Source organism: Malaya genurostris, chromosome 3 (assembly GCF_030247185.1).
Source record: "Malaya genurostris strain Urasoe2022 chromosome 3, Malgen_1.1, whole genome shotgun sequence".
NCBI lineage: Eukaryota > Metazoa > Arthropoda > Insecta > Diptera > Culicidae > Malaya > Malaya genurostris.
This window is the reverse complement of record NC_080572.1, coordinates 121,348,152-121,362,427: the sequence shown is the minus strand read 5'-3', so window position 1 is coordinate 121,362,427 and position 14,276 is coordinate 121,348,152. Positions and strand designations below refer to the sequence as shown.

General features: G+C 36.1%; 1 protein-coding gene across 1 annotated transcript in view; it reads right to left on the bottom strand.

Annotated features, from left to right (window-relative positions):
• Positions 1–14,276, bottom strand: part of LOC131433950 (uncharacterized) — an 86,112-nt gene that overhangs the window by 54,281 nt on the left and 17,555 nt on the right. Inside the window, exon 7 of the mRNA XM_058600570.1 lies at positions 10,951–14,257. Coding sequence (XP_058456553.1) covers positions 10,951–14,257 — 3,307 coding nt within the window. The remainder of the gene's footprint in view (positions 1–10,950; positions 14,258–14,276) is intronic.

The following is a 14,276-nucleotide window of genomic DNA, read 5'->3' as shown; positions in this document are numbered from 1 at the left end:
CGCTCTGATTGGTCATTCAAAAGTGCTTCAATGGGAAGTTAGAATAGAGCAAGAAGATGGTTGATAGAAGAGGCCAGTCGTGAGGCGGCTAGAATTAGAATATGTTTGATGTACACTGTACCAACTCAGTGCTGTTGTAGAACTGCTATCATAAGGGAATGAACTGCTATCATAAAATAATTACAAAACGAGCTATCATACAATTATACAACCGTTCAGTTCGTATTCTCATTCGTTATTCAGATTATCAGGATTCGCATTCAGCGTTGAAATACTAGATCTGAATTCTGAATTTCCAGGCTTAGATTTTAGTTTCGGAAGTCAGCTTCAGAATTTAAAACTAGGAACTGCATTTTGGAACTTAATTTAATTCCATAATTTTTGCCTTTCTCATATAGAAAGGTTATGCAATCACTGTGAATACCGACTTTTGAACCGAGGCCCGGAGGGCCGAGTGTCATATACCATTCGACTCAGTTCGTCGAGTACGCAAAATGTGTGTGTGTGTATGTAACGTTTTTTTGCACTAACTTTTCTCGGAGATGACTGAACCGATTTCACAAACTTAGATTCAAATTAAAGGTCTTGAGGTCCCAAAAAAAATTGCTGAATATTATTTAAATCCGACTTCCGGTTCGGGAGTTATGGGGTAAAATGTGTTAAAAAAATATGTGTTCTAACTTTTCTCATAGATGGCGGTTAGGTTCAAATGAAAGGTTCTGTGATCATATACGTAATTCCTGAATTTTATGCGGATCCGACTTCCTGATCCGAAAATATAGGGTAAAGAGTGTTAAAAATTGTATACCATCACTGAAAATGGGGAAAAACCTTTAAAAAATTTCTAAATCAACCTCAAATCTTTTCCAATTGATAGTATTTATCAGTAGACGGTCAAACAAACCGATTTCGGTTATTCTTTTAAGAATCAAAGAAAATTATTTTGAAGAATACCACAGTATTATATAACACATGGATCAATAAGTCCCGAGACTAAAGCAGAGATGGCGCTCGTAGTAAACCAGTAACCACGTCTTTCTAGAGTACTAACCTTTGCTTGAAACGGGTCAAAATTTTAAGTCGATCCGACCAGAAACAGCTGAGTTATCGAGGTTGGAGTAAAGTCGTTTTGTAGTTTGTTTAAAAAATGGAAAAAACCGAGTTTCGTGTTTTGATAAAACATTGTTTTTAATGGGTAAAAACACCGTGCAAGCGAAACAATGGATAGAAAAATGTTATCCGGACTCTTGTTCATCAAAAGCAACGATTTGTCGGTGGTTCGCCGAGTTTAAACGTGGGCATACCGACACAAATGACGCGGAACGCTCGGGTAGACCTGTGGAAGCCGTTACACCGGAAAATGTGAGTGAAGTGACAAAAATTATAATGAGATTGCTGAGATGACACAGATATCATATGGAAGTGTATTTACTATCCTTCATGAAAAAATGAGCATGAAAAAGGTTTTTTCCAAGTGAGTGCCGCGATTCCTTTTTCATCAAGACAATGCACCCTGCCACAAGTCGATGAAAACAATGGCGAAATTGAACGAATTGGGCTTTGATCTGCTTCCCCACACCCCATACTCGCCAGATTTAGCCCCCAGTAACTACTGGCTCTTTGCTGATCTTAAAAAAATGCTCCAGGGAAAAAGATTTGGCTCAAATGAGGAAGTCATCGCTGAAACTGAAGCTTATTTTGAAGCGAAAGATAATTTTTTTTATAAACATGGTACTGAAAAATTGGAAAAACGTTGGAACCATTCTATCACCCTAAAAGGTGATTATGTTGATGAATAAAAAAAAAATTTGCAAACAAAATGTTTTTTCCATTGTTAGTCTCGGGACTTATTGATCCATGTGTTATGATAGTATGATTGATATGAAAAAGGCATCATTACACCACTAGGTGGATTAAAACAGGTTTTTTATATCCAGATTATTGATTCAGGAATTCAACTTAAAAATTCTGGAACAAAATTCAGGATATGAATATTAGATATTCATATCCTTAACTAAATTTTAGATCTAAACTCCGAACCTGCATATTAGAACTAACTTCTCAACCAGAATTCAATTCCTGAATTCAGTTTCTGAATTTATTTCCTGAAATCAGTTTCAGGATTTAATACCTAAATACAATTTCAGAATTCATTTCCAGATTTCAGGACCAGAATTTACAACCTGCATGCTGGAGCTTAATTAAGGTTCGGAATTAAAGTTCAGAATTCAATTCTAGAACAAAATTCGGAGCCTGGATTCTAAAAATGAGTTCAGTTCCAGAATTCTAGAACTAAATTCTTGAACTGAATTATTGAGATTTGGTGTAGATAAATAAATGATAGTAAAAAAGTACTCAATAGTTGTAAACATCGGATAAATTCCTTAATTCAGTTTTTTAAGAATACCCAAAAAACTATGCAGCTTTCCTCCACTGAGTATGTAAATCTACAAAAAAAACCCTTCTTAATCTACCTAGTGGTGTGATAATGCCTTTCTCTTTCTTCAAAACAGTCTCAGAAAAACATTTTTTATCTTTTTATTAAATAATTTGTGACACTAATTTGGGCTCATTTCTGACACCAATTGGTTCAGATTGAATTGAGAAGTTCACAAAAGCACTCTTCAGTGTTAAGCGCTTGACAACATTAGCGTTACATATTTGTATGAGAAGAGTTATGCTAATCTAAAAAAACCTTCTTAGTCCAGTTAGTTAGTGGAATTTTCATAGATCTTGAAAAATCACCATATGGGGTGGGAGAGAGTAAATGAAATTTCCGAAATCGAAAAAAAAATGTTTGTTGCCAAAAGTCTTAGAATTGCATGAAACGTCGAGATTTAGTGTCATCTCGAAAAAAAAAATTAAATCGACTTTCTGGGACTATGAATCTTGACGTTTTATACAATTTTAAGATTTTTGGCATAAAAAATGCGGGTGGGTAATGTCAGAGACATAACTGGATGTCGTGAATACGAAAACAACCGACATGCTCCTTAACACTTCCGAATATCAATTAGTTGATACAATTAATTATGCAAGCATTCCCCTTTGCAGATTTTTCGCAAAAACAAAGAAGGCTTCACTTGATCTCGATTACTGTGAATTTCACACAGCGAAAAGTGCACAAATCTAACCAAACTGTTCTAGATTCGCACTAAACTGAGGATATTTCCCTTCGATTTGCGAACAACAAATCCTAATAGTTCTTTAGAAAACTTTTAGAGCCATTAGCCAATATCAGCTATCATCGAAGCACGCGACAGCTCTCGTCGTACTTGTAGTGTGTCAAGACCAATTAGCAATCCGCGACTTTCATAGCTCGGCAGTTGCTGTGGATTATTCCAAGGTAACCGACGAAGAACAAAGCGAACGAATCTACATTCTTTAGATTCTATTCTATGAGCTCCATTGAGGTAAAGAGGTATCTGCAATTGCCGTTGAATGAATGCCGCATCTTATGAGTTGCGGATCAACGAAAGAAACTCTTGGTACATCCAGACAAGAATTTACATCATTGAAGTACAGTAAAAAAATCAAAGGGACAAGATGACTCCCCTGTGGAATTCCAGACGTTGCAACAAATTCGTCGGAAACACAATCGTCAATTTTGATAGTAAGACATCGATTGCTGAGATATGATTGTATCCATTGAATGACATTTGCACCAAAGCCGTGTCGATCTAATTTTGCAATTGTGATGTCATGATTGATTTTATCGAAAGCAAGTGAGAGATCTGTATAGATAACGTCTGTCTGCAACCCGTCTGACATAGCGTTTGTTACGTAAGATTTAAAAGATACGATGTTGGTAGCTGTTGAGCGTTTCGGCATAAACCCGTATATCAAACATCTACACCCCACACCACAAAAATGAAGATGGTACAATTTCTTGCATTTACAATGGATACAATCAGTTAATGAAGGTAAAGGTTATAGGTAACAATAGTCGTGGATCATGTTCTGAACAAAAAAGAGTACTGTAGATTATTTCTTGGAAAATATTAATCAATTTTGCAATGTTCACCTTGGGCCAATATTATTGAATTGCGCATTCTAGCATGTTGATGAAAGGCCGCTGCTTTAAATATATGATACACGAAATACCATTAAAAATCATTTCCGTTCCACACTATTCATCTAACTCTAACACAAGCGCAGTCAGTTTTTTCATCGCTAAATTTATATATTAACAGGTTCATGTATGATCTTACACCTGATGAAAAGCGTTCAGAATAATTTGACAAGGAAGGTGCAGCTACCAGCTGATAACTTTGGTAGTGTAATACTTTTTTTCCATTGCAGCATGGGACACTTATACTCATGTGATGCAGCCGGTACTACTCCCGCTGATTTCACCGCATTTATATGTTCAGTGCACCAGTTTATCAAAGGCGCGTTTACAATCTAATTTCAAACATTCTATTTTTTTAAACAATATATGCTCAAACAAATATAAAGCATGATTGCATATTAAAATATGAAATTTGATCAATATTTCATCGATGTTTGATGAAAAATTGTATACATTCTTAATGTTTTACTTGTTGTTACAGTTTAGCTACACTGCTTTAGTGCATCTGGATTGGATTGCGCTGAACAAAGTAAACAAAAATCAACATGTTCTGTGAAAAAGTAGTTTTCCGAACGAAAAAAGCAGTTTTTCAACAACATACTTTATTTATTGACTTTGGCTTCTTCGAGTAAAGGTTTCTATTTTGCTGGAATTTTAATAAAAGGTATATAATCTTTATTTTGAAGCAAAATCTGCGAGAGAAAATTCATACAGAAATGTGTTAGTTGCCCACATTATTTTTCACTAGCAGTTTTCAGCAAAATAGAAAAGGTTTCGTTCAAAGTTTCTACTTTTCTTGAATTGCCATTCTAAGCAGACACGACTGATTTGTTTCATTTTCAACTATATGATAGTTTTATCTGTTCAAATCTAGAAACAAAGATGATGGAAATTGTTTTTACAAACAGAATTTGAATTTACATGGAATCAAGTAAACGATAATAACACATAATAATTCAAAGCGGATCAAGTTTTGGTATGACATTTTATTCGCGCTAGATCATAAATACAAATTGCATTTCAAAATTTAGAATAACACAATTTATCATAATCTTAATACAAAACATCTGGATTGCATAAAAATAACATACTTTCCAAGTACGTGCATTTTTTTTGGCTGTCGTTGAACCTAATAGCACTGTAAATTCGTCTTAATTTTCAGGTGTGCTGTTACGCCGGAACTATTGTTGTTACACCCACAGGTTTTTTCTATATATTGAAGATGGACATTTAAGAGGTTTTCGGTTTGCACATAAAGCACATAATTACACAAACATTTGTACACATGCGCGTTTTGCGATCTCGACGAACTGAGTCGAATCATGACACTCGGCTCAAAAGTTGGTTTTATTGATTGCATAGCCTTTCTACATAATAAAGGCAGAAAGAAATATTTTTTCTACTAACGCACAAAATTTGGCTTAGTTTAACAACACCATACATTGTTTTTGTGGTAATTACTATAATGTTATAATGTTATACTCGGTGTATCTGTTGACCAAACATCACATAAACAAGCGTTCGTATTACTCGACAGGCAATCTTCATTCATGGCGCAAACAAATCTTTTCATCGGCGGAAAACATTTGAGGTTAGGTTTTTTATGACACAAACTAAACTGCATATTAAAATTGTGTATCTATGAATCTTACATGTTTAAACTAAAATCCCATTATCTTAATCCATAGCACACACTAATTTTCAATAACATACCTAGTATATTTAAGTCATACTTCAATTTCTATGAATATCACAAAACTGATAAATTGAGTAATTTTTATTTCACTTTAATGTCTCCACTAGTCACTATTCGCACGATATTTATATTCCGTGGTGGACCAAACGCTCATCGCCAAGGAGCGCGGTGGCTTATATACCACATACAAAGAAAAAAAAGACCACAAATACGCTTACAATTGCTTATATACTTTGCATTCAATCCTCACACTCACACCGTTTAGAATTCATTCTCTTCTTGCACGTATTTGCATCGATTCAACGCAAAATTTACAAACGTACTTAAATCAATCAAAAGAAACTGAAAATCTTACCATTTTTTGTATTTTCAAAAAATAGTTCACAAGACACAACAAATCACATTCACCTCCACTCTCTCAGGCGGTAGAAATCAAACTGTATGCTTTTTGGCATTTGGTTGGACGTTCATCGACGAAGACCGGCCCGCCGGCAGGGTTGCCACATATACAGGTTAATCTGCATTTTACAGATTTTTCAGATAAATTTGTGGCCAAGATTCTGTATATGCAGATTACAGATTTTTGGCCAAAAATACAGATTTGTACAGATTTTTGATAGCGTGGTTTAAAAATTGAATAAAGATCAAGTTAAAATATATTAAATAATGATATTGATCATTTTTTCAAAGTGAAAACATTATCCTCATTGTGTGTTAATTCTAAAAAGAGGATGTAACTAAATATAAAAGAGTATGTTAAGGACAGTAAACACAGATATTCTATCTGCTAATAAAGATTTGTTCAAGCTTACTTTTTTTTACAACTAGTGTAGCGTAATTGTTTATGCTTTCAAAAATTCCTTCTGATAAGATGAAAAGATGATGGCCTCGGCCATAACGTAAGGTAGTAAAGAAGAACGATTGCCAATTGATCAATCAGATTAAGTTTCACTTTCAGATTGGATTTTGAAAGTTTTTCGTCAAATCATTATTTCGAGAGGCTCCAACGCAAAAACAACTTCCAGCGTTTTTTCAACTACAAAATCATAAAACTCAGACTAACAAAAGTTTTGGCTTCTTCAAATTTGTGTTCTAAAGACTTTTTCATTCCGTTGTGCTTCAATTTCTTATCACTCCTATATACAGATTTTCAATACAGGTTTCTGAGCTCCCGATACAGATTTACAGATTTTTCTTCTGAAAAATGCAGATTTAAATGTGGCAACCCTGCCCGCCGGCTTTCAAGTAGGAGAAAGAGAGAAAAAATTCCTCTCAGAATTCGTTAAATAGCATTTGTTGGTTGCGTTCGGGTACGAAGTGTTTGGTCGATTTTTTATTTTGATGATTCAGTTCTCCAAAGCTCATTCAAGCATGGCGCCACTATGAATAGCAGAGAATATGTCATTTTCGTTTTGATCGAAAATTGCCATTTAACGATTCTGTAAGTGTAGTTGGGAAAAGTATTGCACTATTCACATAATCGTAAAAACGTTGGTTAATTCTTTTTTTATTACGTGGTAAAGTCCATTTAGGGTCAACCTGAAATTGAACGAATGATAAAATAAATCGTGTAATAAGATGCCTTATCAAAAACAGGAACTCGAGATGTTGGTAAGTTACCCGAAAAATGAAGTTATATTCTTTTATTGAGCTCAGTTAAAATGTGTTTTTCCGAAATCTGAGACAGCTTGTCATTTAATGTCACACACGCTTAAAAATAGTTACTCAAAAATGAGTAAGATCTCACTCATCTACAGAAAAAGTGGAACAACTCTAATTTAGAGTAACACCGAAGTTACTCAAATTTGAGTTCTTCCACTGGAAACGATATTTGGGTAAAATCTACTCATTTACTGAGTAATACTTTATTTGTACATGTACCAAAAATAGAGTAACTATCACTCAAATTTTGAGTGAAATTTTATTTCACATATACCAAATTTGCAAAAAAATTGCTCCTTTTCTGAGTGTATTGTATTAAAATATTAAGTAATTGAACTCAATACTATATCAAGTGGTGGTTGCTTGGAGTAGTGTGTCAATCGCAAATTAACATACATGTCAGTTATGCTCAGGCACCAATCATACACTTATTCCTCAGAAATGACATTTGAGCATATTCGGTTTCATTCTAAAGCACAACACGGAGTTTATCATTCCGGTTTTTGCAGACACAACACCGTTTGTGTTGAGCGACTCACCCTCGAAATACGCGATCTCACTATACAACCTGTTGTTACAAATGGTTATTACAACTTTTAGACTGATCTTGCGAATAGTAACAAAAAAAACGAGTTAATGCGTTAAACTCAAATTTAGAGTAGGAGTTACTCAATATCATTGATGATAACTACTCAATTTTTGACGTTTCCATGTATCATTTGAAAATGAGTAACTAGTACTCAAACTTTGAGTAACTTTTTCTAAGCGTGCATGTCACTTTATGTCACATCTTGATGTACCGGAACTTCAAAAATCAGCTGATTGCAACATAAATCAGTAGTGCAATGGTTTTACTGTTTACCTTATTTAATGCACGGAATTTAGATTTTTGTATAAATTTTCTTACGATAGCATGTTGATTTACCTCAAATACAGTAGATACCGTTCTGGGACATCAAATAAAAGTAATTTTCACAATCACAATCTATCACTTTAAACATAATGATGACTAAAACCACTATTTTCACGCTTTAAATCTGATTTTCTCAGTAACGGTGACGAATATCAAAAAATCTCTTAAAAAAATAGTTTAGATTATTCTGTGAAAAATTCAGAATGATTCATTGTCTTTAGCGTTCGGGAAAGTCTTTTTACGAAGGAAGAATTGCATAGCTGAAAACGGCAACTTTCAACTTGTTCATTGAATATCTCGCCTTCAAAAGCATGGATCAAAAATCTATCCTGGCAATGTCTAGATAATTTAATTTAGATGCGATTAGTGCATAAAAACATATATGTTGTCGCGATAAAAATGAAGTGAAAGTTATTTTTGTGAAGGTATGTCGATTTCTATGGCGGCGCCATTTTTTCTGCTTCGAAACATGAGAGAAATAAAATCGGCCCAAAAAAGTAGATTTCTCTCTCGTACTCTGACAGGGCTCCTTTGATTTGCTGCTAATATCATTCCCGCTCTAGGTCAGTCAGTCACCAGTTCGGCACAGCTTCCTGCGCACACAGGAAGCATAAAAGTAAACAAATTAAACAAGGGTGAAACTCTATGTTGATTTCTTCAGTGGATATAGAAGAAAAGTGGTAAAAGTCGCATGCTTTTTAAAGATAAACCAACAATTCATCTACTAATCAACAATTGATCTGAGAATATACAATTTCTAAATAGGAAAGTCGAAAAATTCATCGATGCTTTTTTCAATTTGTTGTCAATGTTAGTTTCGCCCTTGTTTGAAAAAACAGCCGATATAGCTTTTGTTGATATAACACAGGTTCACCATATCTGTATAATAGGGATGGTTCACTTTCTAGTATTTGGATCCGAAATATTTAATTAATAACCTGGTACAATTCGGGTTTTATGAATTTATAGATCCCGACGGGTTCGAGTAGATAGTATAGAATCGGGTATGTGTCGAGTTCGAGCTTGAGAATAAAATATCGGGTATGGGAGAAGATACTTATTTTTAATCAGGTTCGGTTTAAAGAATTTGCATGCTCGACTATCTCTACGGCGTAAAGGGAATCTCTAGTGATGTTTTATGCTAGTATTATTGAACATCTGAAAATACCATTTAACGGTGTTACAGGGTTGCCACATTTTAATCTGTATTTTTCAGGAGATCTTGGGATGAAAAATCTGAATTGGAAATCTGTAAATGAAAATGATAAGAAATCGAAGCACAACGAAGTGAAAAAGAAATTCAAAGAATTCTAAAACTTTCCTTTGTCTGGATTTTATGATGTTGTAGTTGAAAAACGTTGCAAGGGATTTTTGCGAATTGATGAAAAACATTCAAATCCCAATCTGAAAATGACGACTTGTTCTGTTTATTTTTACTTTTATTTATTGGGTATAATCAGACCCTGTCAGCTAGGAGGGAAATCAATTTTCAGCTCAGCGACGCCATCGCACGGCATTACATTCAACATATCAATAGTCCCACGACAAAAGGGCCTAACTGCTAATGAGAGCCTCTCTTTGTTTACGTTCTCTTTTGATTATTACGGAGCCATTATTGCAAATTTTCTAAAGTTTCCAATATACATCGAAAGCTTGTAGTTTTACCTTGAAAGTTTTGAGAAGGGTAAAGCGTTAAATATAAAATCAGTTCGGTAAATGTTGAAAGAAAAAGTAAACAAAGAGAAACTGTCATTTGCAGCTAGGCCCTTTTGTCGTGGGACGGTCGTTATCATGTCAATTGTATGGATACGCAGTGCTGCTATTTTGGCGCGCACGAATTTGACATTTCTCTCCCCTATTTCTATGTACGAGATACGATGCGGACTCGTCTAAGAGCGCCATGTTCGCAAAAAAGGATGTTGTCAATGATTTGTTCGGGAAATGTGAGAGCTGGATATCTTGTTAATATAATGTCTTTGGTATAATGTAACATTATGACCGAGGCCATCGTCTATTCATCTTTTCAGAACAAACGCTATACTAATTGCAAGGAAAATGATCATAGGAAATTCGTCATTAGCAGGTGGGACCATGTGTTGTGTTTACCGACCTTGATATTCTCTTTTGTCTTATTCTCTTTTTAGAATTTACACAAATTTTGACTGTGTTTGTGATTTGCTCACGAAATGAAGTATGGCCAATTACAAATAATTATTTGTATTTGGTATGGCACCGGCATCGAAGCAAGTAAACATTGGAGCAAAACGGCTCAAAAATTCTATTTCAGAGCTACTATGTAGTATTTTCGGGTATGCAGTTTAATTGTCAAGTATTTCCGTCTTGGTAAATATGAAATAAAATTTTGTTCTCGATTATAGGTTATTAATGTTAATCTTTCTCTCAATCGTCTGTTTCTTTCAATTGCTATTCATTTTATTGACAACAGAGAAAACAAAAAAGAAAATTTCCGAATCTAAATAACAGCAATATATTTACAAGTAATATTAATTGTGTATCTTACTAATCCAAAGTGATACATTTCGGTTTGTAATCTAATCACATTATTTCGATCCTAAAACTAAGCGAAAAAAAACAAATAACCTGCTTAAAGAAAACGTGTTCCTGCTGTAACCGACTCAGCACATATCTCATCGATAATCTTAAATAGCCCGTCATAACTGCCATACCGATTCCCAGCTTGGCGAGCATCTTCGATTGTCATCATGAATCCGTTCCAAAATTGTATAGTCACCAAACGCAATACCTGCTTATACTCATCGGGAGTTTTCAGCGCGTACTGCAGTGTCTGGTGTGGATGAGTTGTCTGGAAATGCTGCAGTAATATTGTAAATGTCCTGAATTGTGCCACGCATTGCCCGCCATTACACAAACACTTGAACGGTGGTACGTGATACAAAATATGCTGAGCAAGGTCTTGTACGCTTGAGAAATCTCGCTTGCAGTTATTAAATGAGCAATAGTAGATTACTTTTTTCTCCACTGTGAATTCGTTGAACTCGATATTCTGACCTGGATGTTTTACACTGAAATGAGTGTTAAAATCCGAGTTGCTTTCAGTTGTAAAATCACACTTCTGGCAACCGTAGGATACACAATTAAGTTTCAATATCTTATCTAGAACGTCATCGGTAAGGTAGTCGATCCAACCTTTTGCATATTCGTTTTCTTCTTTATGTTCAACGGTGAAATGTTTCACCATATCAAGTCGATTGAGACCACTTACAAAATCACACTCGGCACATCTTTTTGGATTGCGAAAATCTAAATAAATTGGCTGCATTCCCGCATGACAAGAAACAAAATGGGATTTCATTTCCGGCATTACGGCTCCTTTACGACAGTAATAGCAAAGAATAATTTTAGCAGTACGAAATAGAAAAGGCTTATCTTGACTTCGTCGACCGCTAATTTTGTGCAGCTGCCGCCAATGCTGTAGAAGTTCATGTATCGTGTCTGCTTTTTTCACACAGTAGAAGCAAGCGTATTTTAAGAAATAATCGAATCGGGATTGCTCTGGACTAGCAAGAGCATTTCTCAGCACAGAAGGTTTTTCATTCGGGTGCTCTGTCTTGAAATGAAGTACGATGCCAGATCCGAAGTCATTGACATAAGTGCAACCCTTAAATCCACATTTGAACGCTTTTATCACGGGTCCATCCGACTTGACCCGCTTTGCTTGCAAATCAATAGTACCAGTTTCGGAAGATTTACGTTTCATGGTACCACTTGGACCAGGTTCCGCCAAATGTACGCCTAATACTAATTCATTCGATTCGGCTTCAATATTATCATCCGTATCATCGTCTTCATTCTCGTCTACTTCCACTAAGATCCCTCGAATACTTCTGGTTTTATTACTCTCCCTTCTCCACAGTGGTGTTGTATCGGCGCGACTATCATCTCCTTCAATTGCCTTATACATAGAGATTATGATAATTTCACATCCTGGGTGATCTTTTTCGAAGTGACCAGTGAACTGAGCTTTATTGGAGGAGCTGAACAAACACCGGGAGCACCGGTACTTAGCGTTGATGTTATGTGTTTCCTGCATATGTGTTCGCATTTCCGAAATAGTTACGCTTTTGAACTTGCACACATCGCATTTCCATTTAAAAACGACTTCGTCGTCTGCTGCAACACTGGACACACTGCCGGCAGTGCTTCCATCACGGATGACAAAAATCGATACATTGGCAACCTTTGAATGCTTTTCGTTAATATGCCGATCCATCGCATTTTTGTTATTCAGGAACATACCGCATTTACTACAACGATACAACTCTTTATCGTGTAGCATTAAATGTTCCAAGAGTTTATCAACGTTCAATTGACCAGAGAATATATGCACGGCTGGACAATGTGGGCATTTGTAATCTTTCGCGTCAGAGTGTAAAGTGCTCAAATGGTTTCTAAGCATGCTTTCGTTTATCGTAAGATAGCGACAGCCTGCAGCACCACAAATGAATCGTTTGTTTTCTTGCACGAAACACAAAGATTGGATCAAGTCGTCGTCTTCCTGAGAGCTGGCAGCTGGATTTCTCATTCGATCGAAATGTTTTTCACCTTGGCCCCAACACGGTACCGGATTTTTCGGATCAACATTTGACACGGGCATGTCATTCAAATGACCTTTCAAATGACGGAACATATTCAACCGAACCTTGGTACTGTACTGACACTTGGTGCAGTATACCATTTGACTAAATATGGCTTGTTTCGGAAGGTTTTCGCATTCTTCCGGAGCGAAATGGGTCTTTTGCTGATTTAATGCTGCCTGCAGCTTGTGGTTGTAAATATCGATGAGCTTTTTGTAGAATGCTTTCTTTTCAGACTCTGCTGGTTGGCCTGGTGCGAACAATATTATGTCATTGTTTGGATCATTCTTTTTGGGGTTCAAGAACAGTATAGTAGGTTTGTTCGTTTTGTGAATATCTTTAACATGTTTAATAACTTCCGGCGGGAATGATCCTTTGTAATCACACATAAAACAAAAGATCCTCTGTGCTTCGTGCGTTTTCAAGTGTTGTGTAAATGCCATCACATTCGGAAATGCAGGTTTTCCTTTGCAGTGTGCGCACGTGTACAAGTTCGAAGGCATATGCGAAAAAGTAAGATGTTTGCGCATACCAGTTCCATCCGGTAGGACTGAGTTGCATCCTTTGAAGATACACTTGTAGATAACAGTTTTCGGTAACCCTGTATCCTTAATCATTTCCATCGCGACACGTTCCGCTTCTAACATTAATGCTTCGTCTTCTGAAGCTGTACGAACTGGTTGGGAAGGTGCACCAATACTGCAAACGTTCGTTATTATTGGTACACCAGCGCCTTTATTCGGTGAGATTATAATTTTAGCACCCACAAGAGAAGAGGCTGGTTTGATCGTTGCCATTCCAACGACACCACCTTCAACTCGGGTGATTACTGGCATACCAGATTGCTTCGAAGCCGAAATACCACCAGTTACATGCGAAATGACGGGTAGACTCTGGGAAGCTGTTACAACTGTTGTTGGTTCCTGGTAGTTTCCCTGCACAGCGGTGATTATGGGTACCGAAGACGTACCTGCAATTACAATTCCGCCGGAAACGGATGACATTGTAGGCATTTTAATTATTCCAGCGCTGGTTTTGTTGACGACAACCGTTTGACGAACGCTTTCTGGTGTAGATGTGGATGGAATCTGAGCACTCAGAAGAATATTCGTATCACCAACCCGGATCGGTGGCAATTGAAGTGGTATCACTTGGGGCTTATCAGTGAAATTGATTTCACGGTTGCTCTTAGTATCCGGGGATTTATAATTCAACTCCTCCGTTCTAAACTGACAAAAAACGAATACTTCATCATCGACAGGTGCCTCACAGAGTGATTTAAGCGATGCTTCCTTAGCCTAGAAAAGGTAAAATAAT